Below are 23,603 nucleotides of genomic sequence, written 5' to 3'. Positions count from 1 at the left end.
AAAGTGATCTTAATTCCTTAGGACTTAGGGAGAACTGAGTTGATACCCAGAAAATTCTACTTTGCATTACAGTTATTTGCATAATTTCACCTTTTGTACTAGAGTACAAGCCATTTAAAAATGAAGCCTACACTAGCTTTCTACTAATGTTAAATGAGTGAACAAATGATGTCTGATTTGGTTAAAATCCTGCTGAATACTGATAAGAGCAAAAGTCTGGAAATAAATACAAAATCCATAAATAGGGGACTGAGTAAAATCTGCATATTTTGCCAGTTATCAATGCATTATATCTCTGTTCTAAATTCAGACTTCATTGCCTGTTCTATGAAAATGCATCTGAGCCCTTATTTTGTTCTGTGCTCTCTGGCATGATATTAAGCTTTGTCAGTAGAGGGTGCTGGAGACACTTGGAGGAAGAGTTTCCTTTCCTAGTTCTGGTTCTGTTGTGCTGGATCCACAGGCTCCTGCAGCGCACAGGGCTTCTCCAGTGTCCAGCTTTTACAATACACACTGGCCAACTGCACCCAGCATCCACCACCTTCCCCAGCAACCCCTAAGTGGTTTTGTACAAGAGTGCCTCCAGTGAGACTGATGTCAGGTCTGAAGTAAGAAATGTACAGGGAAATGTATTAAAAAGCAAAGAGACTGGGCTTCCCTGGTGGCGCAGTGGTTAGGAATCCGCCTGCCAATGCGGGGGACATGGGTTCGATCCCTGGTCCTGGAAGATCCCACATGACACGGAGCAGCTAAGCCCGTGCGCCACAGCTGCTGAGCCTGAGCTCTAGAGCTCGTGTGAAACTACTGAAGCCCGCGCACCCTAGAGCCCGTGCTCCACAACGAGAGAAGCCCGCGCACCGCGACAAAGAGTAGCCCCCGCTCGCAGCAACTAGAGAAAGCCCACATGCAGCAACGAAGACCCAACACAGCCAATAAATAATTTTTCAAAAATCACCCTAATGAATCTAGGCAATCTCATCAATGGCTGCTAATTAACATCACAAAAAGGACAGAAAATAGAACCCCCTGAAGGGATTTCACAACACCATCTATGAAGTAGTCTTGCCAAAAAATTTTTACCTAACTGTGATCAAGCCACTAGAATGTTTTAACTACCCTTTGCTGAAAATTCAGAACAAGGGTATGCTAAAGAACTCCACATGGATGCAGTCAGCGATTGCTGAAAACCCTGCAGTCAACCTGATTTCTTTATGATATGCAAGGAGAGAAGGGGGTATGTGGATGGAACCTATAGATTTAAAAAACAAACCAAAAAAACTCCCAAAACCTTAAGACTGGGAACTCCCTGTACTATATTTGTTAACTTCTAAGTGAGCCTTATTTTTTTTTTCTAGAAACAAAGATTTCTAAGAGACAAACACAAACCAATAGAAATATAGACTAATAAAACATTGAACCTTATTTAGATCCTGATTGAAACTAGAAAAATGATGAGACCATTGGGGAAACCTGGACAGAAACCTGGACACTATCTACACATTTGATTAAACTAATTGTAACTTGCTTTTTTCACACATGATGATACTGTTGATGTTTTTAAAACATTAACAAAATATATACAAATGAGAACCTAAAATTATTCTTTTCTTCAAGCTGATAATTGAAGATGTTTTCTGAGAGGTGCTGACATAGATTTGAGTAATACAATGGGTTAATCTGGCAGCCAGTTAGGACCTCCTGAATTTAACTGATGGCATTTATTTTAAAAAGTGGTACGAACCAAAAACTATTAAAAAAAAAAAAGGTTTTAATGGGGAAAATTTTAAGATCCTAGTGAGGTTCTGGGACGTGGAATATACTTGAATGTTTTGCTGACCTCTGTGACTCCCCCCCAAGGTTAGGAGGAAGAAGGGTCCATTCCTGAGATTCCTGTGAACTGCTGGTGTTTGATAGAGACACCCTCATGCTTTTCTTCCAGGCGTATTTCTCATTTCCGATGGTACGATGACCATGCACAGACTTCATAAAATGTTCACAGTGGACAGAGTTCAGCATCTCCACTTAGCCCTGTATCCCCCCCACCACCCCCGGTTTGCTAGAGGCAGCGGAAGGACGCAGGTCCAGCACCACCGCTTCACAGGTGCCTCGCGCTCCCGACGGCGACACGTGCTCCCGACCCGTCGCGCGTGCGCACTGCCGCCCCGCCGGGCCTACGTGACGCCTCTCAGGGCGGAAATGGCGGCGGGGCGGCGCCGTCTCGGCCGGCCCGAGCCCGGAGCGGGGCGCGCGTCTGGCGCCGAGCTGACGCGCCCGAGCGCCCTGGGAACGATCTCGGGCCGTCCCTTCGGCACGGTGAGCTAGCTCGCCCAGAGCCGCCGTCAGAGCCGAACGCCGCGGAAACCCACCTGGGAACCGGCAGCGGTCTCCGCGGGGGTCCCGCCCGCTCCGCCCCGCGTGCTCCTATTGGCTCCAGGGCCTGACCCGCCCCTTTCCCGCGGTCTCATTGGCCTAGGCAGAGTCCTGAAGCGTGGAGCCGCACCGCCCTCTACGCGCTCCTGTTGGTTCAGGCTTGTGGCTCGCTCGCTCCAGGAGCTTTCATTGGTCGAGCGGAGCGGCGAGGGGTGGGGCCGCGTCGGAGCGAAGACAACAAAGGGTGGCGGGCGGCGGGTGGCGGTGACCGCGTCTCCCGGTGCTCCGCTCAGGCCGCGCACCCGGACCTGTCAGCCCCGCTCCAGATGAAGTGTGAGCACTGCACGCGGAAGGTGGGCTCCGCGCGCTCGGGCCGGGGCGGGGTCCGGGGCAGGGTCTGGGGCCCGGAGGAGCCTACGCTCGCAGAGCCCGGGGCCTCGGGGGCGTCGGGAGCCTGGCAGCTCCGAGCGCCTCAGCCTCCGCCTTGTCGCTGATAGAACCTCCGGGCGCCGGCCCGCAGCTCCCGTTCTCGGGTGTGGAGGCCGCTGAGGGTGGGTCACCCGCGCGTCCGGTTCCCGCTCCCGTCTCCCGGAGGCGGCGTGACGTCGGGGCGCATGTCTGTCCTTTCAAAGTACCTTCGAAGCCAAAAACCACCAGAAAAACCGACCAACCTTTGCTACCAGTCAGGGCACTCACAGCAAACACCATCCTTAGTGTGAATTAGCGATATGGTGATCAACAGTGTTTTGAGGGGGCTTTATGCTACCTAAAAACTTTAGTGCTTACAGTAACGAAAACGATACAGAAGTGCAGGAAGGAAACACGGGCTGGGCCTTCTGCTACCTGGGTAACCACAGTAACTGTGATAGCCTTACCCACTTATTTCTAGGCTGTGATGCACAGGGGGGGTTCTGTTTGTTTTTTCAAAATTGGATCGTATCATAAATGTTATTCCATCACTTGCTCTTTCTTTCATTCAACGTTATACAGAAGATACCTTTTCATAGCATTACACACAACCTTAGTTCGTTGTATTCCAAGTATACACATGTCCAGGTAGTCTGGCATTAATTTACCTGTCATGAGAGGCCACATTGCTTCTAGTTTTCATTTACTGCAAACAATGCAGGTATAAAGGTGTGTATGGGTGTGTTTGTATGTCCACAATTATAAGTGCTTCTATTTCTGTAGAAAAGATTTTTAGACATGCGATGAATTCAGCAAGTATGTATGTTTTTTTAAATTCACAGAGTCAGATTAAAAGTTCTTTCATATGTTCCTTTGCCTTTTCAAGGAATGTAGTAAAAAAACAAAAACCGATGACCAAGAGAATGCATCAGTCGATGTACCAAGTCCAGCCCACGAGAATGGAGAGGCAAGTAGATTTTTCAGTTTTGTTTCAGCCTGGAGTAAACAGCTGCTGCTGTTTTTCTCCTCTTTGGGGGCTCACATCACCAGGTATATCATTGCTGTAAGAAAGAAAGAAGCAAGAAATGCAGGGGCCAAACGTGCAGATCAGTCAGTTGGAGGCACACGATCTTCAAGGTAAGTGCACGAAACAGCGTCTCTTCACAGAATATACCAAGCCAAAACATACCATGTTAGGGACAAAGAAAAATGTTGTCCTTGGCTGTTTATTAGAAATAGAGCTGTAATGTTTAAACTTCCTTTTTTTTTTTTTTTTTTTTTTTTTAGTGAAAAGTTCTATTCTGTAAGATGGGATTTTAGGTAGGTAATTTATAAAATAATTCAGATTTCCTGATTCTGTAAGTTTATTTTTCTAATGGTTTCTTCTCTCAGTTCTTGAGTTTTTAAGTTTTCCTTAGCTAGTAGTGACAGTTTACAATTACTGGGTACATACCCTGAGCTGGGCGCTAGAGAAAGTGCTTTATACATGTGATCTCACTTCCTGCTCAGAATGAGCATTTCAAATATGCCCTACTGTTGTCCCCATTTTACAGAGAGAAGGATGCGGTACAGGGAGGTTAAGGTTATTTCTTCCCTTAAAAAGTACTGGTACCGGTTTTAGAAATGGAGAATTGGCAACATGGGAGAAGCAAGCAGCAGGTTTCCTCTTTAGTTTAGGAGTCCTAATACAACATTGAGTCAGACAGGCTTCGATCTGGTTCCCTCATGTACCAGTGCTGCTGTGTGCTCTGGTGACTGTACGGCTTAGTGAGCAGCAGGGGATGAGACAAGCACCCAGGGCACTGAGGCAGAAGAGAGGCAGGGAGCACCTGGGGCCCTGCAGCCCCAGAGCACCTGGCCTGGGGCCTCCCACACCCACCCTCTGGCTACATCACTTTGGACAGACATCTAATCCTGGGAGACCCAGTTTCCTTATCAGTGACATGGGGAGTTGGGTTACTTCTCTCCTAGGGCTGTGGTAGCTGGGAGATAATGTGTGTACATGGCTTAAGTGGGCGCCCTGCCAGCACAATGGGCGGACCCCCTGATGGGAAGAGCCAGTCAGGAAAGTGGCTACTGGAGTGGGCCCTGAGGGTGGGGGATATAGGGATGGGGTGAAAGCTCATCAGGCACAGGGAAGGTGTTAAGGGCAAGGAGACAGATTGGATGCATGTTTTAAGGCAGGTGGCTTAAGCTGACTAGAGTAGGGGAAGAATAGAAGGAAACTATTGGGAGGCTGAGGGTGGTGAGGCCTGGGTGGGCCACCCAGAGTGGCAGAAGCAGGAAAGGGGGCGCGGCACAGGGAGCTGAGTGCAGTTTGAGCTGCATGGACACTGAGCTTTGCAGGATATCAGTCTGGAGCTTGGGAGGGAGAGAGCTCCCTGGAGGCAGAGATTGGAGAGGTTGAGTAGGGGCCTGACGCTGCTCTGAGAAGTGAGGCTGATTGGAGAGAAGGGCCGATGGATAGGCTTCTGCAGAGAATGCCCTGTTTAAGAGGCAGCAGGAGAAAGAGGAAGGACCACAACAGGTGGGAAGGAACCAGGCCTGGCCCTTGAAAGCCTGCAGAAGGATGAGGATGACGGGGTGGCGTGTGGCTCGTAGGCCGGGAGGGAGCCCTGCTGCCCGTGGCAGCTCAGAGCGTGGTCCTGGGCGCCTCTGCAGGGGCAGTGGAGGCAGAACTCTCAGTGCTGCTCAACAGTACCTATTAGGCACCAGCTGTGTGCCAAGCCATGTGCTCCAGACCCTTGGAGCAGCAGCTCTGGCCCCACCTGGGGGCTTGTTCGAAGTGCAAAGCCTTGGGTCCTGTCCATACCTCCTGAATGAGCATCTGCAACATAACAAGGTCCCAGAGTGAGCGCTGCACAGTGACACCGGGGCACATGGTGGGGAGGGAGGTGACAGTGTGCACTCCTGTTCAGAGCTGCTGTGGACGGGAGGGCCACACCACCCCCACCCCGAGCCCTCTCTCACCAAATGTTTGAAAGAAGAACCAATGTACAACCATCAGGAGCTGTTGCAATGGCTCTGATAGGCTTCAGAATATTCATATGTTCATCCACCAAATATTTATTGAGTGCCTTCTGTACACAGGAGATGTCAGAGAACAGAAGGGAATGAGACAAGGTTGCTCCCTCAGAGCTTGCATTTCAGGGAAAAGGGGCAACACATAGATGCCAGGGGATATGTTCTGGCAGGTGTCTGCAAGGGTCCGAGGGGTGAGCCAGGCTCTCAGGGAGCATTTCCCTCAGGGAGACCGAGAGCAGGAAGGGCCAGAGTGGCTAGAGGTGAGAGCTGGGAGGAGTGACGGCGATGAGGGCCTCCAGCAGCGGAGGTGTGGCTTGTGTTCTGATGGACCTCTGCCTAGGGAGGGGGCTGCAGGGAGCAAGTGGGTGCAGGTGTAGCCAGGAGAAGACGAAGCAGCCAAGGGTTATTGTCTTGGCGTCTAAGGGAACAGAGTCACTGATGTGTGAGTTTGAGCGTCACAGCTCTGTGACGTGAAGGCCCTGTTGCCCACAGGTCAGCAGTGAAATACGTTAGTTCTAAGCCTCTCAGAGAGGCCAGTCTGCGGGCTTCCATGGGAGGCTTCTGTGGGGAGCCGTGGGACTGGGCAAGCTCAACAGGGAGTGCAGAGCAGGCCAAGGCAGGAGCCCTCAGTGGCAGCAGGGAGAGGCGTGGGGGCAGGAGAAGCCCAGAAGTGTATCTCTCCTCCTGCCACATTTGACGGTGCTGGCCCGCTCCCCGCATATTGCCATCCGTGGGACCCTGGTACCATGGTGGCTGCAGCACCTGGAGCTCCAGGCCTGGCCTGGATGTCTCAGGGATTGTGCACTAGTTTTCTGTATTATGCTTGTGCTGTTACTTTTTCTAAAGAAGCAAGTATTAAAGAGTTTTTGTTGAAGAATCAGGCCAGAGCATCATCTTTCTTTCGTAGAAAGGAGAATTCCATAAATTGGCTGATGCCAAGATATTTCTGAGTGACTGCCTGGCCTGTGACAGCTGTGTGTCTGCAGAGGAAGGAGTCCAGGTTTCCCAGCAGAACGCCAAGGACTTCTTCCGAGTTCTGAACCTTAACAAGGTACGGCATCCCGGGCGCTCTCTGGCGCCAGAGGTGGGTGGAGGTCAAGGTGAGGCATGAAGCCTCTGCTGGGGCTTGGGGAGTGCATCTTGGCCCTGGCCCTGTGTTCCTTGCTGTAGTTGACCCTCTCCATAGCCCTGTCAGAACAAAACCGCACCCACAGTCACACTCCCTCATTGATGTGGGCAGCAGCTATGGCCGGCACCACTGACCAGGCTCCCCTGGCTTGGGGGAGGCCTCTGCGTGCTTGGTCATCGGATGGTGCGGCGGCTCAGCTGCTGCCGCTCTGCCTCTGGGGCATTCTCAGAGGCAGGGCTTCTGTCCTCACAGGCTCTGCAGCCTGGGGCAGAGCTGTGGTCCTTCAGCTAAGCCCTGCAGACCCCCTCCCTGTACAGATGGAACTACTCAGTGTCACTCGTATTCCAGTAGTGACAGGAAGACAGGTGAAGGGGAAAGACAGGAAAGGCGGAGGCAGATGAGGCTGTAAAGCACATCTCTGTTCGCCCTCACTCTGGCCTGGGGTGTTTCTGTGCTCTCACAGCTGCTTCCCAGGAAGTGTGTGTACCGGCTCTACACACAGTGCTGGGCGCTTTGGCCCATGTGACAGTGCGGGTACCATGTGAGGCCCAGGTTGCTTTCTAGGTGTACTGACTACAGGTAACAAATTTTATCTTTTCCAGTCTGTGTATATCTTATTTCTTCTTCTGATGGTATTGTCTAGGACCTTTAAATCAACCTGAAATAACAGTAGTGATAAAAATAGTACTAATGTCAGGACTTCCCTGACGGTCCAGTGGTTGAGGCTCCACACTCCCAATGCAGGGATCGCAAGTTCGATCCCTGGTCGGGGAACTAAGATCCCGCATGCCACATGTGGCGTGGCCAATTAAAAAAATAATAATAATAAAATTAAATTTAAAAAAATAGTACTAATGTTTTGTTTCAGACTTTAGTGGAAATGCTGGTAAAGTTTTACTATTAAATAGATGTTTGCAGAATCTTTTGCTATTAAAGAGATGTACATACTCATACCAATCAGCATTTTGGCTATAGAAAATGGATACCCAAGTCAAACTAGCATAAAAAGGAAATGCTTAGTTATTTCATGAAACTGAAAGCTTAGAAGTGGGAGAGGTTTTGGGTTTGGCTGAGTCAGTCAGTGCTGTCATCAGGAAAAAGCAGTTTCTATTTCCCTGCTGCCCTCGGCTCTGGGCTCAGGCTGATCCCCTCTTGGTCATAAATCGGCTCCCTCAGGGGAGGTGATATTTGAGTGAGAATGAAGTGAGGAGTGCGCCCTCGCAATTCCCTGGGCAGGGTGTCAGACAGAGGGGCAGGAAGTGCCGAGTCTGGCTCCTGAAGCTGGGGACAGACCACCCTCTGCCTTTCCTCCTCCATTAGCATTTGAAACTTGCACCCCCTTGTTCCTGCCTCCAAATTTATATTAGGATGCTGCTGGTCACAAACCACAGAAACCATGCCTGGCTGGCTTGGGCATCATAGGAGTTTGTGAGGGAGCTGGAGGTCAGTGTGTGCCAACTTGGTGCCCTGATGGATTTGTTGGGTGTGGGCTTCCCAGGCGTCACATGAAGGTGAAATCCCATCCAGAGGAGACAGGCAGCCTCAGCGTTGTCTCGCCTGAGCTTCGAGGCAGGGCATGGGGACAGGACCAGACTGTCCTGTCTGTGACCAGTCCACAGGTAGACTGTGGTGGAAGGTGACCACTGAACACCTCTGTCCAGGTTTCCACTTTTCCTAATTTGCAGACGGTGTCTGACCTGAACAGTCTCTGTCATGATAATCCTACATCTTCTCTCCTCTAATCCCAGGTCAAGGGATCCCACTGCTGACTTTCTAACGCCCGACCTGCTTGCTCATGCTGCTCCCCTGGGTTACATCCTGCGTGTCCGTGATGAGTCAGCACACTTCTAAACTCAATTTGTTCATATTTTTCTAGGGATTTCTTGAACTGCCAGGATCTAGTTTTGGATTCAGGCTGTGATAGCCTGGTTTCACGCTTGTTTCTTTGGTACTTATTAAAGACTTCACAGAAAATGAGGATCATCTACTACTTAAAAATATGCTAAAATTTGCCACTAAGTGACCTGGGCTTGAGGTCTCTTGGGGACAGACCTCAGGGCCCCATTTTCATGTATTTTCATTGTTATGGGTCATTTCAGTTATTTACAGTCCAATATTGTACGTAACTTTTATTTTTCCTTTAAATTTATCCATTTTCTCCAGATGTTTGCATTTATGTATAATATCGATATATATATTTTTGATTTAATAGTGTTCTTAAAATTGATAAAATCTCTTGGAATGTCTCATTCTTTTCATTCTCGTTTTTTTTTCCTTTTTCTTTGTGCTTGCCAGTGTCTTGTATATTTTATTAGTTTTTCCATAGGGCATCTATTACATTCTGTTTGTTCTAGACTTTTCATGAAGGTGTCTTACTTTCACTCCCTGTGTAATCACCACATGTCCAATGTTCTTCTCTGTTTCTCCTAGAAATGTGATACCTCAAAGCACAAGGTGCTGGCAGTGTCGGTATGTCCTCAGTCTCTGCCTTATTTTGCTGCTAAATTCAGCCTCAGTGTGACTGATGCATCCAGAAGACTCTGTGGCTTCCTCAAAAGTCTTGGTGAGGTGCCTTTTGATATTATTTATAGCAAATAAATTTGATTTAATTTGAATTTGTAACTTGAGTTTTTAACTGCCCTTTTAATCGCTAGAGTTCAATTTTCAAGGGCACAAGATAGGTAAGAACTTCCATGAGAGTTTTGTGGAACATAAGAGGACCGTGCCTCTGACCCATGGATGGTAGGCTGGTGTCACTTACCCTCTTGCCATGCAGATGGGTGTTGTGTTACGGCCGGGGCTGGCCCCTCCGGGAACAGCAAATGACCATCTTAGGGCATGTAGCTGGGGACACCTGGGACCCACACTTGCCCAGCAGTGTCGAGTTGCCTGGCTCATAGGGGTTACAGAGGGTGTTTATTTGATGGAGAATCACATCTACAATGATTGGCATCTGGTTTCCCAGGAAGCTCTCTGAAGAGCAGAGCAGGAAGGGAATGGGCTATGTCCTTTGTGTGAAGCATGAAAGGTCAGTACATGAGGACTCAAATGTGAATGAATACTAGAGTAATACTGCCTCAAACAGCGATAAGAATGCTTCTGTCTTGTCTGTCATGTCAGACTAGAACTTCCCCTCCAACCCAGAGTGTCCTACAGGTGGGCTCAGAAGAGGAGAACTTGAGCCATTTGCCAAATAAGAGTTTTTACTGTTCCTCAGTGGATTTTTAAAGATGTAAATGCATTGGGATTACTAATAAAATAAGATGACACGTAGAGTAAATGTCCTCGCACCGGTCTGCCTGCCTCACTGCTCCGTGTTGCTTTCCACGCGGAGCTGTTTCTTGGTGCACTGCCTGCCACAACCAAAACTAAGGCTGCAGCTACCAGCGTGGACTCCTTAAGTCATCCTTCATGCTTTTAATCTTAAAAAGCCTAAGTTTAGCTTAGTTTTACCAGAGATCAAAGTTATTAGATGCTCTGTCTTCTCATAGGGAAAGCCCCTATTTTTAGGGGGGGGATTTTTAAAAAATAAATAATTGGGCATTATATGTTAATAAAGAAAATATATCCACAGTGAAACTGATATTTTTAAGGTAACTCTTTAAGGTGACACAATATTTATAATATTTCTTTTTTTAAATTATTTTTTATAAATTTATTTTTATTTTTGGCTGCATTGGGTCTTCGTTGCTGCGCGCGGTCTTTCTCTGGTTGTGGCGAGCTGGGCAACTCTTCGTTGCAGTGCACGGGCTTCTCATTGCGGTGGCTTCTCTTGTTGCAGAGCATGGGCTCTAGGAACACGGGCTTCAGTAGTTGTGGCACGTGGGCTCAGTAGTTATGGCTCGTGGGCTCTAGAGTGCAGGCTCAGTAGTTGTGGCGCACGGGCTTCATTGCTTCTCGGCATGTGGGATCTTCCTCGGCCAGGGATCGAACCTGTGTCCCCTGCATTGGCAGGCGGATTCTTAACCACTGCTCCACCAGGGAAGTCCCTATAATATTTCTTTCTAAGAATAACTGGCTGCTTTTAAGGTTTAGACCAGCTGCAGATATTAAAATTATTTGCTTGCTTTATTGTATTGTAATTATTGAAAGCACATTCTTTTGTCTTAGGTTTATTTTCCAATATTAAGAACTTATTTGCAGTAACATGGATGGACTTGGAGGGTATTATGCTAAGTGAATTAAGTCAGACAGAGAAAGACAAATACCGTGTGATATTTCTTATATGTGGAATCTAAAAAAAATATAATAAGCTAGTGAATATAACAAAACAGAAGCAGACTCACAGATATAGAGAACAAACTAGTGGTTACCAGTGAGGAGAGGGAAGGGGGGGAGGGACACTATAAGGGTGGGGGGTAAAGAGGTACAAACTATTAGGTATGAAATAAACCGTAAGGATATATTATACAACACAGGGAATATAGCCCCCCAAAAATTGTTTTTTGGCCACGCCATGCGGCTTGCAGGCTCTTAGTTCCCTGACCAGGGATTGAACCCAGGCCATGGCAGTGAGAGTGCTGAGTCCTAACCACTGGACTGCCAGGAAATTCCCTATAGCAAATATATTATAATAACTATAAATGGAGCATACACCTGTAACTTATATAATACTGTGTATCAACTATACTTCAGTTTTAAAAAAAGAAAAACATTTATTAAAAAAAAGATAGCTAGTTAAAAATCAACATAATAAAGGTATGCTCAGCCAGTTTACTCATTTTGTTCATTTTAAAGATATCAAAGACCATTACAGACTGGAATTTAATTTAGCCAGTGAATTGGAAGAGAATACTGCTGGTACCTTGTAATATTCCATTAATTTATATATGGAGTACGGTAAGGTGTTTGTGTACATGTAGAGGGGAAAAGAGGAAGCAGGAGAGAGAATATATATGTTTTATTGTGAAAAATGATACGTGCTGTTGTTTGAAAGAGTAAAGGGCATAGTCCCCTACTTCGGCAGCTAGCGATGCTTGTGGAGTCTGCCCTTTCAGTTCGTCGCTGAGACTCCAGACCCTGAGAATAGATCCCACATTCTGTGATGTGGAGCCGAATGCGCCTCTCTTTTCTGCAGGGGTGCAATATGTCTTCGATACAACAATCGCTGCAGATTTCAGCATCCTGGAGAGTCAAAAAGAATTTGTGCGTCGATTCCGCCAGCACAGTGAGGAAGAGCCCACGTTACCCATGCTGACCTCTGCCTGTCCTGGTGAGCACAGGGCCTGCGGCTGGGCCTCTGGGTGCCTGAAGCACCTTTTCACATCAGTCTGCGTTTGGGGGCAGGCCTAGGCAGTGGATGAGGTCAGGTGTCAGTGGGTCTTGGGGAGGAGATTGAGCCTTGAGTAGTTTTACGTCGACCAACATATTTATTAAAAGTATGACATATTTCAAATGTCCAAACAATTATAGGTAATATGAACACCCATGGATCTTTTGCCAGCTTAAATAGAAATTACATAATAAAAAATATTTCTTTACATTAATACTAGATTCCATCCTGGAGCACTTTTTAAACCAGTCTTTAATTAGTTTTATTATATAGAGCTTGGTGCCTGAGGTAGAGAAATTTTATCACAGGTTTTTTAATTCTGGAAAAATAGAAAGTTTTGGAATAAGAAAATGTTTAAAGATGATGCATAAGGGAAGGGAGGAAGTGCTGTACTGGTAAGTGACATTTAGTGAAAAAATTATTTCTAAATAAATCAGGTCTGTGAGAGCCCCGTTATGGTCTACATAATCTTAGGTTTTTGTTCACGTTTCTATTCTCAGTTTATCCCTCCTCCCCCACCATGGTTCCAAATTTTTCTAGCATTTTACATGTCACCCATCAATCGTTAGGATTATGATTTAATAAAGTTGAATGTTGACATTATGGTTGCTTAGAATTTGGAAATACTTTCCACCCACTCGTAAAACCATGGAAAGGAAATTTGCCATCTGTCCAAGAGGCCCATGGATTGATTCATTAACTGAGCGATGTTGTTCAGCAGCCCACGGGCTGGTGAGAGGTGATCAGCATCAGGTGAGGCTTATTTCCGGTGTGTAGGTTGTCCTCCTGGAAAGGTGACCCCCCACGTGGATGCTCCCACCTCTCCAGGCGTGTCAGGCAGTTTCTGTATCCAGAGTCTATGTATAAACTGACTCTAAATGCACACTTTGCTGGACTGTGCTGTCCACTTCTGCGTTTACGTCCTTGTAGGTGTTTTTGCAGCTGCTTAGGAGTAGATATGCACAGCTGAGGTCTCGGGGAACCACCTGGCTCTCCAAGGGCACTGCAGAGGTGCCCCTGCCCCTGGGATCCCAGCACCGGATCCTTGTGGGGCCCTCACTCGATGCCACACAGCCAGTCACTGTGGCTCATTCCCACCCATCCAAGGAAGAGGCAGTATAAAATGACCCGAGCTCGGCACTTGCCCCCAGGGCGGTGGTTCCAGACTTCCCATTTCACGTTCCTGGCAGCAGGATCACAGGAATTCCTGTGCTGTCCTGACACCAAAACCTTCAGATAGCGATGGATTCCTTATGTGGGAGGCCCTGTTGGGATGGAGCCTGGAACAGAAGCCTCCACTCCTGGCAGGAACTAGCCCTGCTGACCTGGGTAGTAAGCAGGTAGTTGATTCCTGCAGAAAGCAATGAGCCCTCTGTCCTTGGAGTGAGTGCAGCGCTGGTGGAGACCTGGGCTGTCTGCTGTTGCTGCAGACCAGCCACTCCCCCTCCTCCAGCTTGGTGTTTGCTGCATTTGGTGGTCTCCTTGAGCTGCTCAGGGCTGTTTACTCGTGGGTTTGGAGCTTCTCCAAGTTTTCTTCCTAGATAATGATGCATTTTCCTTCGGGAGCTCTTCGTAGCTAAGCCAGTCAAAACTGTAACTGTTGTTCAGGTTTATGCCACCTCTCAAATTCAGGGAGATGAGGTGAGATCTGGTTCGGACCTAACCCTTTTCTAGAATTTGGTGCTGACGTTTTGCTTCCCTATGACAACTTAGGGAAATTAAAACAACACCAAGTCGGATGATTTGACCTGGCGTGCAGAATCAGGCTATAGGTGGTCCTGGACTGACTCGCCAGGCTTCTGCACGCAGGGTCCCTATGTCCCGGTCGTGCTTCCTCAGACTGGAGGGCAGCACATCCAGGCCGGGATAGGGACATCTGGGCAGGCCCTTGCTGCCCACAAGCCGATGGAGCACCACCTTGCCAATGCACCTTTGCCCACTGGGGGTGGGTGGGAGAGGGGGTATTGAGCTGCTCAGTTCTGGACATGCTCATGGGCCTTGGGCTTTGTGATATCCCGCCAAGAGCACTCATTGAGCTGAAGTGTGGGAAGTAATCTCTCCAACCCAGCAGAGTGTCTGGAGAGCGGGAACCTTGTGCCAGGCACTTCTCTGAGCAGGTTCCCTTTCTGCCTTCAGAGAGGGTCACTGAGAAGAGGTGGGTAGTCTGACAGGGTGGGATTTGGGTGCCCTATCCACACCCATGCTGCCACCAATTGGGGGGCCAGCTGGGCTTACCAAGCCCCACGCCGGTGCTGGTAGCAAGTTCTGATCAGGGGTGCCCATGAGAAAGTGCTAGCCTGTCTGGTCTCCTATGCCAGGTGCTGCGGACCCTGTGACCTGGTTCCTCCTCTTCATCCCTGTTCGGTCCTCTTCCCCGCCCTGGCCAGGAGGTTCTCCGGGGCCCTGGCTCCTACTGCCTGGTGTTCTGCCTGATCTTTTGCGAGGCCTTCACAGCACATAGCACGCTCACCCGCAGCATGGAGCTGGGGTCTGCCTGAAAGCCGAGTCTGCAGGTGCGGGCACTGGCGCTGAGACCAGGGTGCACACGGGCTTTACAAAGCCAGACCTGTGGTGGGAGTGGCCTTGGGCCCGCAAACGCTCAATGACCTTTGATAGTGTTTCTTTTTACTTATTTATTTATTGGCCGCGCCGTGCAGCTTGTGGGATCCTAGTTCCCCAACTAGGGATTGAACCTGGGGCCCCGGCAGTGAAAGCGCTACATACTAACCACTGGACCACCAGGGAATTCCCTAGTTTTTCTTTTTTAATGTGAACCATTCCATGTACACGTGCAGAGGCTGGGAACGAGGGGAGCCATCCTCCAGCAACATTTCTCTTAGGGGCTTCTGCTGGTGACCGTGGACATTTCCTTAGTATGCTCAGGCCTGCAAGCAGGTGATGGCTGTGGTTTGAGTTTGTTCAGATGGATTGGCTGGTGCTTGCTGTTCCTCCTTCCGGGAGTGGGCCTGGGGAGGTGGCTGCCCCAGGGTTCTGGTGGGCAGCTTGTCTCCAGGCTTCCTTGCCCCCCGCTCCCCCCCGACACCCCTTTCATGGTGCTGTGGTGTGCACACCAGTCTGTAGGATCAGCAGCGTCACCGGACGCTCTCCCCACCAGGTCGTGCCCAGCGGGAGAAGGGAGCAGGCTGTTGCTCCTGCAGGTTGAGCTGCTGGCTGTGTGGTCCGCTGACCTTTCTGACCTGCAGTCCACCCCGGAATCTGTGGCAGCGGTGGTACATTCACAAGGCATTGTGGGAGTCAGCGACTCAGGGGAAATGCTAAGGACCATGCTGGGCATGCCATGGGCACGCTGCAGGTTGCGCTGCTTATTGTCCATTGCTTGGGGAGTGTGGGTTTCTCGTATTTCATTGTCCTAAAAGTGGGCAATTACTGGGCTGTTAATTTCCAATAGGTGAGTGAAGCTGGGTGGGCCTGGTGGCCATTGGCTTCTGTCTGAGCTGTGGCCACCCATCCTGGCTATGAGAACAACTTTGCAGCTGGCAAGGTGGAGCTGGAACCAAGCCACCCAGGACACCACCTCGTAGCTGCTCCTCCAAGCTTGTTCTCAATTTGGGGAGACCTGCTACCCCAGCTCTTACCTTCCTCTTGCTCTGTTCTCTATGGTCTGGGGCCGAGGGAGGCGCGCATTCCCAGCACCCTCCAGTTTTGTGGCAAACGCACCTGGGATTCCCATGGCCGAGCCGCTGAGGAGAGGCGGCCTGGTCAGAGGGAGCCTGTCACGCACTCCTGAAAGAAGACGTGTCCTGCTCTACTCCGGGTGAGGCAGCCACGAGGAGCTGACACGGGGCCCTTCCCTCCTCAGGCTGGGTCCGATATGCTGAGCGGGTGCTAGGTCACCCTGTCACCCCCCACCTCTGCACTGCCAAGTCTCCCCAGCAGATTATGGGATCCCTGGTGAAGGACTACTTTGCCAGACGGCAGGTAAGCCGGCCTCTTCCTGAAGGGCAGCATGCAGGTCAGGAGACGAGCTTCCATGTGCAGACAGGTGCTGATGGGAACTGAGGGTAAGCGAGGGAGGGCAGGGGAGGTTCCACCAGGCATGCACGGTGGTCTCAGCCCCAGGCTCTGCTGATTGAGGGGGCATCCAGACACCTGGTCACTCAGCTTTCAGCTTCTGGCATTGCCACCAATTCCTACTCAGTCGGGGGCACGGAGAGGGGCGGCCTGGTCTCTTGGGAAGCATCTGGAAAGTCTGCGGGGAAAATGTCTGGGTGTTCATTTACAGCCCAGCAGTGGCTTGTTGTCACGATGTTTGGTCACCATGTGCATAGTTCAGGGGAAACAGGCCAGCTTCTGGCTTCTCCCTGTGAGTGTCCAGGCAGCAGGTCTTGAGCGAGGTGGTGCCGTGGGTGGGCTTGGGGGTGCTGCGGCTCAGGAACTAGGTCTGTGGGCGCCGGGGCTTGGACCCCAAGAAAGCACCAGGCCTGCTCCCTTGCGGCATGTTCTGGCTCCAGCGCGTTAAGCTGCCCTCTCCCTTCTGCACGGCCCCCAACGTGGATTTGCTTTTCCTGCACAGAACCTGTCCCCAGACAAGATATTCCATGTCATCGTGGCCCCTTGCTATGACAAGAAGCTGGAGGCCCTTCAGGAAGACGTTCTCACGGCCTCGAGGGGTTCCCGGGGCACTGACTGCGTGCTAACCTCAGGTGAGGGTGGGGACTCGGGAAAGGCAGCAGGGGGAGGCCAGCCCCGTGGCCGGTGCGTGTCCACGGTGAGGGCCTGATACCCAACCACACTGGGGACACGGAAGCTTCCTCCTTCAGAGCAAAGCAGAAAGCACATGTGTGACCGGGGACATTGCTGAGGGACTCCTCGTTGAGGCCCTGCCCCTGGACTTGTGCAGAGAGGCCGCAGCACCTTCTCAGTGTTGGGATGGGAGTGATTCCCTGGAATCCTCAAGAGCCATTCAGAATGCTGCCACCAGTTGAGGGGTAGATTAAGTCTTTGCTGAAGCCCAGGTGGGTGTACTTTAAATGGCCTTGAAAACAGGTCCCTACAGCATGGAGGCAGAGTGGCTGGCTCTCTGGCAACCTCCGAGGACAGTGGGTCCCCTGACCAGAAACTCACTCCCCACGTGGAAGCCCGTGGAAAGGTCCCCACCGCACAGGCTCTTATGGCGGTGACGGGGGTGAGTGGGGTGGGAGAGCCTCAGCCACAGCCCTCTGCTCACCTTAGATGATGGATTTTCCTAAGAAGCACACTCGGGCATCTTTTCTTTGAATACAGTAGATTTTTACTCTTTTTCACAGATGTTCAGTCTTCTCACACATACCTGACACCACAGCAATTGGTTCAGGATACACCCTTAGCGTTAAGGGTTTCTTCAGGATCCCTTGTGCAAAGGGAGATACAAAAGTGGTCCTGATTTTTGATCGGTCTTGTTGCAGATAACTGTCATCCTATCCACATGAAAGCTTTCCACTCAGGAAACAAAAACACCGGGAGACGTTTGTAGAAGCCCCCGTTTCAGGGCAGAAGGAGGAATTAGACTCTTCCCTGGCATTTCATCAGTGTTACTTTGCATCTGTTGCCTGTGACAGGCGTGATGACCAAGGTCATTGTAACCTAGAATGTCCTCCGGGGGAAGGAGGTGACACCGGGAACAGCTCCTGAGGAAATGTGGGCCATGTCCCGTCATGGCATCTTAGTCGCTTCTTTGTCTGTAGGTGAAATCACTCAGATGATGGAACAAAGTGACCTCTCGGTGAGAGACGCTGCTCTGGACACTCTGTAAGTGGCTTTGCAGGGAGGGGCACCCTTGCACCTTGGGGGCCTCCTGTGTGACCTTGTGACCTCTGCCAGGTGCATGTCCCAAGGCCTCCCTCCTTTACAGTAAGGCCATGTGCCACACTGAGGCATGGGTGTGGTGAGGCCCCTGGCCTGGGGGGCCACTCCCTTTGTTGCCCCACTACGTACGACCCTTGGCTCTGCATGTACGCGCAGCACCATGGAGTGGACACCGTTCACCTGGTGGTCTGACGTGGACACCAGCACCCCCCACTCCTGAACTTCACATGTTCCTGATGTTACACCTGGACCTACTGGGGGATGGGGGGGCACCTCCAGACACAGAGTGGCTCCCTCAGGTCCGTTTGCCCAAGAGCAGCAGACTGGGTTTCTGCCATCAGTGGTGACCCCAACCACTGACCGCACTCCTGCTGCATCCTGTTCCCCAGAGTGCACACAGACTGCAAGAGCACGCGGGGGCCACAGGGCACACACGGGCTGCGCAGCAGATCCTCCCAGCAGTGATGTCAGGCCCACGTGTGGCCCTGGTGTGGAAGGCGGACCGTAAGCATAGGATGTAAGCGACTGGTGTGCCTGTGGCCAGAGCCCATTCTTGGGCCCAGGCTGACCCAGAGGCCTCGTCCTGGCCGGGCACAGACGGTGTGCCCTCTCAAGTGGCCCTCAGATGCCTAGTTCTCGTGCCCCGAGTTGTGAGGTTCTAAGGGTTGTACCTTGCCACACATGCAGCCAGAGGAAAGGAGTCATTCGGGCAGTGGTGGGCACGCCTGCACCTGCAGGCTTCACGTCAGCCAGTGAAACCCAACACAGATGAGGTTTTTGCCCAAAGTCTAAATACTTGTAAAGGTTTTCGCGACCTTGGATCATAAAACTTAGGGAGTTGGATTTAACTCTTGCTGTCACTTTTCCTGCCTGGTGAGGTTTGGAGACGTGAAGGAAGAGGAGGTTAGGCGCCATGACGGAGCCAGCTCCGACGGATACCTGGCGCACATCTTCAGACACGCGGCCAAGGAGCTGTTCAACGAGGACGTGGGGGAGGTCACCTACCGTGCCCTGAGGTGCGTGGGGCTGGGGTGGCCTCTGTCTGTCTGCCTGTGTGGTCAGCGCTGCCTGTCAGGTGTAAATTCTATAAATAGGATTCCCGCCCCCCAAAGCCAGCTGCAGGTCCGGGAGGGAGGTCCTATTTATAGAATTTATACCAGTCAAGATCGAAAGGCCTTTTATGTGTTATTCACAGACTTTTAAATTTTGCTGACACTCCAAATTTAGATTGGAAATAATCCTCAAACCACAGAGGAAGGACCCTACAGATCAAAGTCTGTGTTGTTGGTTTTATAGGAACAGAGACTTCCAGGAGGTCACCCTCGAGAAGAGCGGGGAGGTTCTCTTGCGCTTTGCTGCTGCTTATGGCTTTCGAAACATCCAGAACGTGGTCCTAAAGCTGAAGAAGGGCAAGTTCCCGTACCACTTTGTGGAGGTCCTCGCCTGTGCCGGGGGTAAGACTCAGGGGCCCAGGCTGAGCTGGGCACCTCTGAGCCCTGTAGGAAACGGGCCCTATTGGCCACCCCCAGCCTCACTCAGCTCCAAGGGCTTTGTGGGAGTGTGGATGCTGCCCTGGTGGTTGTGGCGTGATGGTCCCTCTCCTTCCCTCACACCCACATATTGGAAAGTGCAGGCTGGGAGATGTCACCTTGGAAAACCTCTTGGGGACATGGTCCCAGAGAAGAGTTGCTTGGCTGGCACCAGCTGAGAGCCGGCTCGTGTGGCAACTGGTGTCGAGAACACTGAGACTGCCAGGTAGCTTGAATGGCCCCTACCTCCTCCAGCCAGGTTTGTCAGTGAGTGATGGGAGAGACCCGTGTGATGGATGGAGGCCCATGAGAGGGGGTAGGGGTCCCGCAAGAGGACCTGCTGGTGGAGTCGGGCAGGAGGGGAGCGTGCGGCCCTGACCCTAACCCTGACCCTGACCCTGACCCTATGGCCCATCAGGCCCCTTGGTGGTGATAGAGCCAACTCAGAGAGGGGGTCAGGGATGTCTGTGCCATTCTGGGGTGGGGGGTGCCCACAAGATACGCAGGTGGAAATACCTGGGGGGGTGGGGCGGATCCAGGTGCGAGACGGGCTCAGGGAGAGGAGGCCCCAGTGCGGGTGGCTGAGGGCAGAGAGGCGAGCGCTGGCTGTGGGGGATGGGCAGCCTTGGGGACCGCGCTCCAGGGACCAGGACACGGAGGGCAGATCCCATGGTCCGAACGGAGGAGTGGACAGGAGATGAGGACAAGGAGGCAGCGGGGGAGCTATGGGCTTGAGGGGTCCATGCAGGCCCTCCAGGAGAGGCACCCCATACCTGCATGCCGATCAGGGTAGAGGCTCAGCAGGACTCCCTTGTGCCCTGTAGTTAGAGCATCAGCTGGGGGAGCAGGAGCCGGGATCTGAGGAGAGAGAAGCAGGCCCCTGGGGAAGTGAGACGTGAGGTCCAGAGGGCAGCTGTTGGGTGCAGCCAAGGGATAAGTGGAGGGAGGTTTGGAAATTTGCTGCAGGTTCTTTTATTTTTATTTTCATGTTTTTATTTATTTATTTATTTATTTATTTGGCTGTGCTGGGTCTTAGTTGCGGCATGCAGGATCTTTGTTGCTGCGTGTGGGATCTTTTAGTTGCGGCATGCTGGATCTTTAGTTGCAGGCATGTGGGATCTTTAGTTGTGGCATGCAAACTCTTAGTTGTGGCATGTGGGATCTAGTTCCCTGACCAGGGATCAAACCCAGGCCCCCTGCGTTGGGAGCATGGAGTCTTAACCACTGGACCACCAGGGAAGTCCCGCTGCAAGTTCTCTTAAATGAATTTTTATCTTACAAGTCATGACATCATCTAACACGTTTGAAAATAAGTAGCACCGATACGTAGGAGGCATGTTCTTTATTCAGGCCGAGGTGTTAGGGTGTTGGGCTCCTTTCTGGGCTCATGGGTCTCCATCCACCGTCCCCCTCCCCTGTGCAGCCCAGATGTGGATGCACACACTAAAGCACTATGCAGACACCAGTGATTTAGCTGTTCATTAATAATTTCTATGCTCTCCTGGTTTTGATAAATTTCAAGAGAAACTGGAAATCCAGATTTGCATACATAGCTACTCAGTTCTAAAAGGTTGGCAAGTTATTTCGGCTTTAGGTAAAAACATTTCATGGGTAATGTGAATAGGAGAGAATAGGAAGCACCAGGGACTGTGAGCCTGTTACCGGGGTCTTGGGGCCCAAGGTCCAGCTCCAGGCTCTGGCCACGAGACACTGCACACTGCTGTCATTCCTCTCCTCTTCCAGAACCATCTTCACTTTAAGATGAAAGGTGGGGGACTTCCCTGGTGGTCCAGCAGTTAAGACTGCGTGCTTCCACTGCTGGGGGCGAGGGTTCGATCCCTGGCCAGGGAACTAAGATTCCCACATGCCATGTAGTATGGCCAAAAAAAAAAAAAAAAAGGTGAAAGGAGGGAAAGAGTAAGCTTCCTTTGTTTTTCAGGATGCCTTAACGGCAGAGGCCAAGCCCAGACCGAGGATGGGTGCGTGGACAAGGCCCTGCTGCAGAAGATGAAAGGCATCTACACTGACATCCCCGTGCGGCTCCCGGAGACCAGTGCCCATGTGCAGGAGCTGTACCAGGAGTGGCTGGATGGCACCGACTCCACCCGAGTCCAGGAAGCCCTGCATACCGCGTACCAGGGCCCAGGGCATCCTGCTAACAGCCGAGACATCAAGTGGTGAAGGTCGAGGAGGCTGGGAGGCAGGCCTGTCAGCTGCCTGAGGATGGAGGAGCTGCCACGTGTGGGTATCAGAGACACTGGAAGAAAACAGCTCAGCTTTTCTCTTACTACTTTGGTTTTTCAGAATTCTCTGCTACCCCCATTTGTCAGCAGCCCCCTCCCTCAGTTCGATGAGGTGCTATCTTCGTAATATGTATGTGATTGGAATATTTTAATGTGAGAGAAGGGTGCCCCAATTTGAGTTCCCTTTAAGACTGAAAAATTCCAAAGAACAAGAATGGAGACAGAGTACTGTCTTCTGGGCTTAATAAAAATCCAGAAAGTGTCCTGTGAACAGCTGAGACCCCGGAAGTTCTGATTCACATGCCTCAGAGAGATTTGATGTGGAAATGACAGGAAGTGGGCAGGCTGCAGGGGTCTATGGTCTATGGTCAATAAGTTGGCTCTTATTTTTACCCACTTATTTTATTCATAAAAATGTTTTTGCCAGAATGTGAATAAACTGCATCCTTTGGGAATCAGGGGGCTCATAAATATGAATCTGGATTTTCAGCTTTTCTTGAGAAAAAGTTCTGGCAACAGTGGGCCGCGTTCCTTACTGCTGTGGTGTCCAGAGTGCAGTAACAGCCGCCTCCTGGGACCAGACCCTCTAACTGTGGGCCCTGCAGGCTCTGGCAGCTTACGTCCCAAACTCATGCTTTCACATTCAGTCTTTAAGTGAACTCACCTCGAGGCAGAGGGAGGCCTGCGAAAGGTGACAGGTGTTACAGATGGAAGGACAGAGGGGCAGCTGCCCTGCTCAGGCCAGGCTGTGTGGTCGGCAGTCAGCCGCCTCCATCCTTCCCTGGGTGGGGTCAGGCAGGTGACAGCCCTTCTGACCCTGAACTTGGGTGAGGCAGCTTCCTGATGGTCCAGCCTCTCCTCGTTCTCCTCCCTGGTGTCCTTCCCACACACCGTGGGCCTGGCTTGTCCACGGGGCTCAGTGAAGCCTCCGTGGCTCCTGACGGGACTCCCCCACCTGGCATGTAGTGCTCATGTGAGCTCGCCTTAAAGAAAGGTGGAAGAGAGCAGTTTACCCACAAACAGAAAGGGCTAGCAAAGAATTGGAAATTATGGAATCATGGAACTCCATGTCAGGGCTCATCCTGTGAAAGACGTCTGTGGATAGGCCTCCAGTTGGTTGTTCAAAGCACTTGAATTTTGTTATCATGGGTGGTGACTTTCTTCTTGGATCCCTCAGTGCTGTAAAGCCTGAGCTGTTAGATTTCCTTCATCTACTCTATGTTGTATTGTACCTGTATACCTATCTGGGTTGACAACTGGATATAATGTGTGAAATTGTATATTTTTTGCTTTCAACCTATATACAATTGGGTTTCTATCCTCTACAGTAACTGATTATGGAATAAACACTTGAAGAGTGTCTGAGTGTGGAGAGTGCGTGAACCAGATGCTGACTCCCCAGCCAGGGGCCTGCGTGTGCCCTCCCTCACCAGCCCCACCCAGGCAACTCCCTCGTGCTTTGGGAGCCAGCACCAGCCTGGAGCAGGGGAGCATCTTTGCCCGAAGCCCTCCGCGGGCCAGGGATGCCAGGAGTCGGGTGGGGCTGCTCCTCTTGCTTCAAAAGCCACCTCTTCCAGCTACAACAAAAACACCCCTGGGCCAGGGCCCAGGCTGGGGGACTGGGCGTTCACACATGCGTTGTCAGGTCCTACCTGCAGCTGACCTTTGGTTACGGCCGCATGAGAGGAAAGTGGAATGAGGATTGGTTTTCCTTCATTATAACTCAAGTGATATGAGCAGTCACAGTGAGGGGTGGCGCCACGATCGGGCTGGGGTGGTGTGCAGGGGGTGTCTGCTAGTGAGCAGTGCTGTCCTGGCATGAG

At 51.0% G+C, this 23,603-nt stretch overlaps 1 protein-coding gene across 1 annotated transcript; it reads left to right on the top strand.

The window, feature by feature from the left end:
* The first annotated feature begins 2,568 nt into the window (after positions 1-2,568).
* Positions 2,569-23,140, top strand: NARF (nuclear prelamin A recognition factor). The gene is made up of 11 exons (XM_007185920.2): positions 2,569-2,723; positions 3,665-3,745; positions 6,710-6,853; positions 9,362-9,494; positions 12,009-12,143; positions 16,024-16,142; positions 16,738-16,867; positions 17,888-17,951; positions 18,887-19,024; positions 19,305-19,462; positions 21,477-23,140. The coding sequence occupies exons 1-11, from the start codon at positions 2,697-2,699 to the stop codon at positions 21,716-21,718; spliced, it is 1,371 nt and encodes a 456-aa protein (XP_007185982.1). The 5' UTR covers positions 2,569-2,696; the 3' UTR covers positions 21,719-23,140.
* The last annotated feature ends 463 nt before the right edge of the window (positions 23,141-23,603 follow it).

The sequence above is a fragment of the Balaenoptera acutorostrata genome, chromosome 20 (genome assembly GCF_949987535.1).
Source record: "Balaenoptera acutorostrata chromosome 20, mBalAcu1.1, whole genome shotgun sequence".
Taxonomy (NCBI): domain Eukaryota; kingdom Metazoa; phylum Chordata; class Mammalia; order Artiodactyla; family Balaenopteridae; genus Balaenoptera; species Balaenoptera acutorostrata.
This window is presented reverse-complemented; position numbering and strand designations above follow the sequence as displayed.

Excerpts from the sequence above, each read along its gene's own strand:
- NARF (XM_007185920.2), top strand. The coding sequence starts at position 2,697 with ATGAAGTGTGAGCACTGCACGCGGAAG. Across the intron at positions 12,144-16,023 it reads GCTGACCTCTGCCTGTCCTG|GCTGGGTCCGATATGCTGAG; the intron begins GTGAGCACAGGG and ends TTCCCTCCTCAG. Across the intron at positions 16,868-17,887 it reads TGACTGCGTGCTAACCTCAG|GTGAAATCACTCAGATGATG; the intron begins GTGAGGGTGGGG and ends CTTTGTCTGTAG.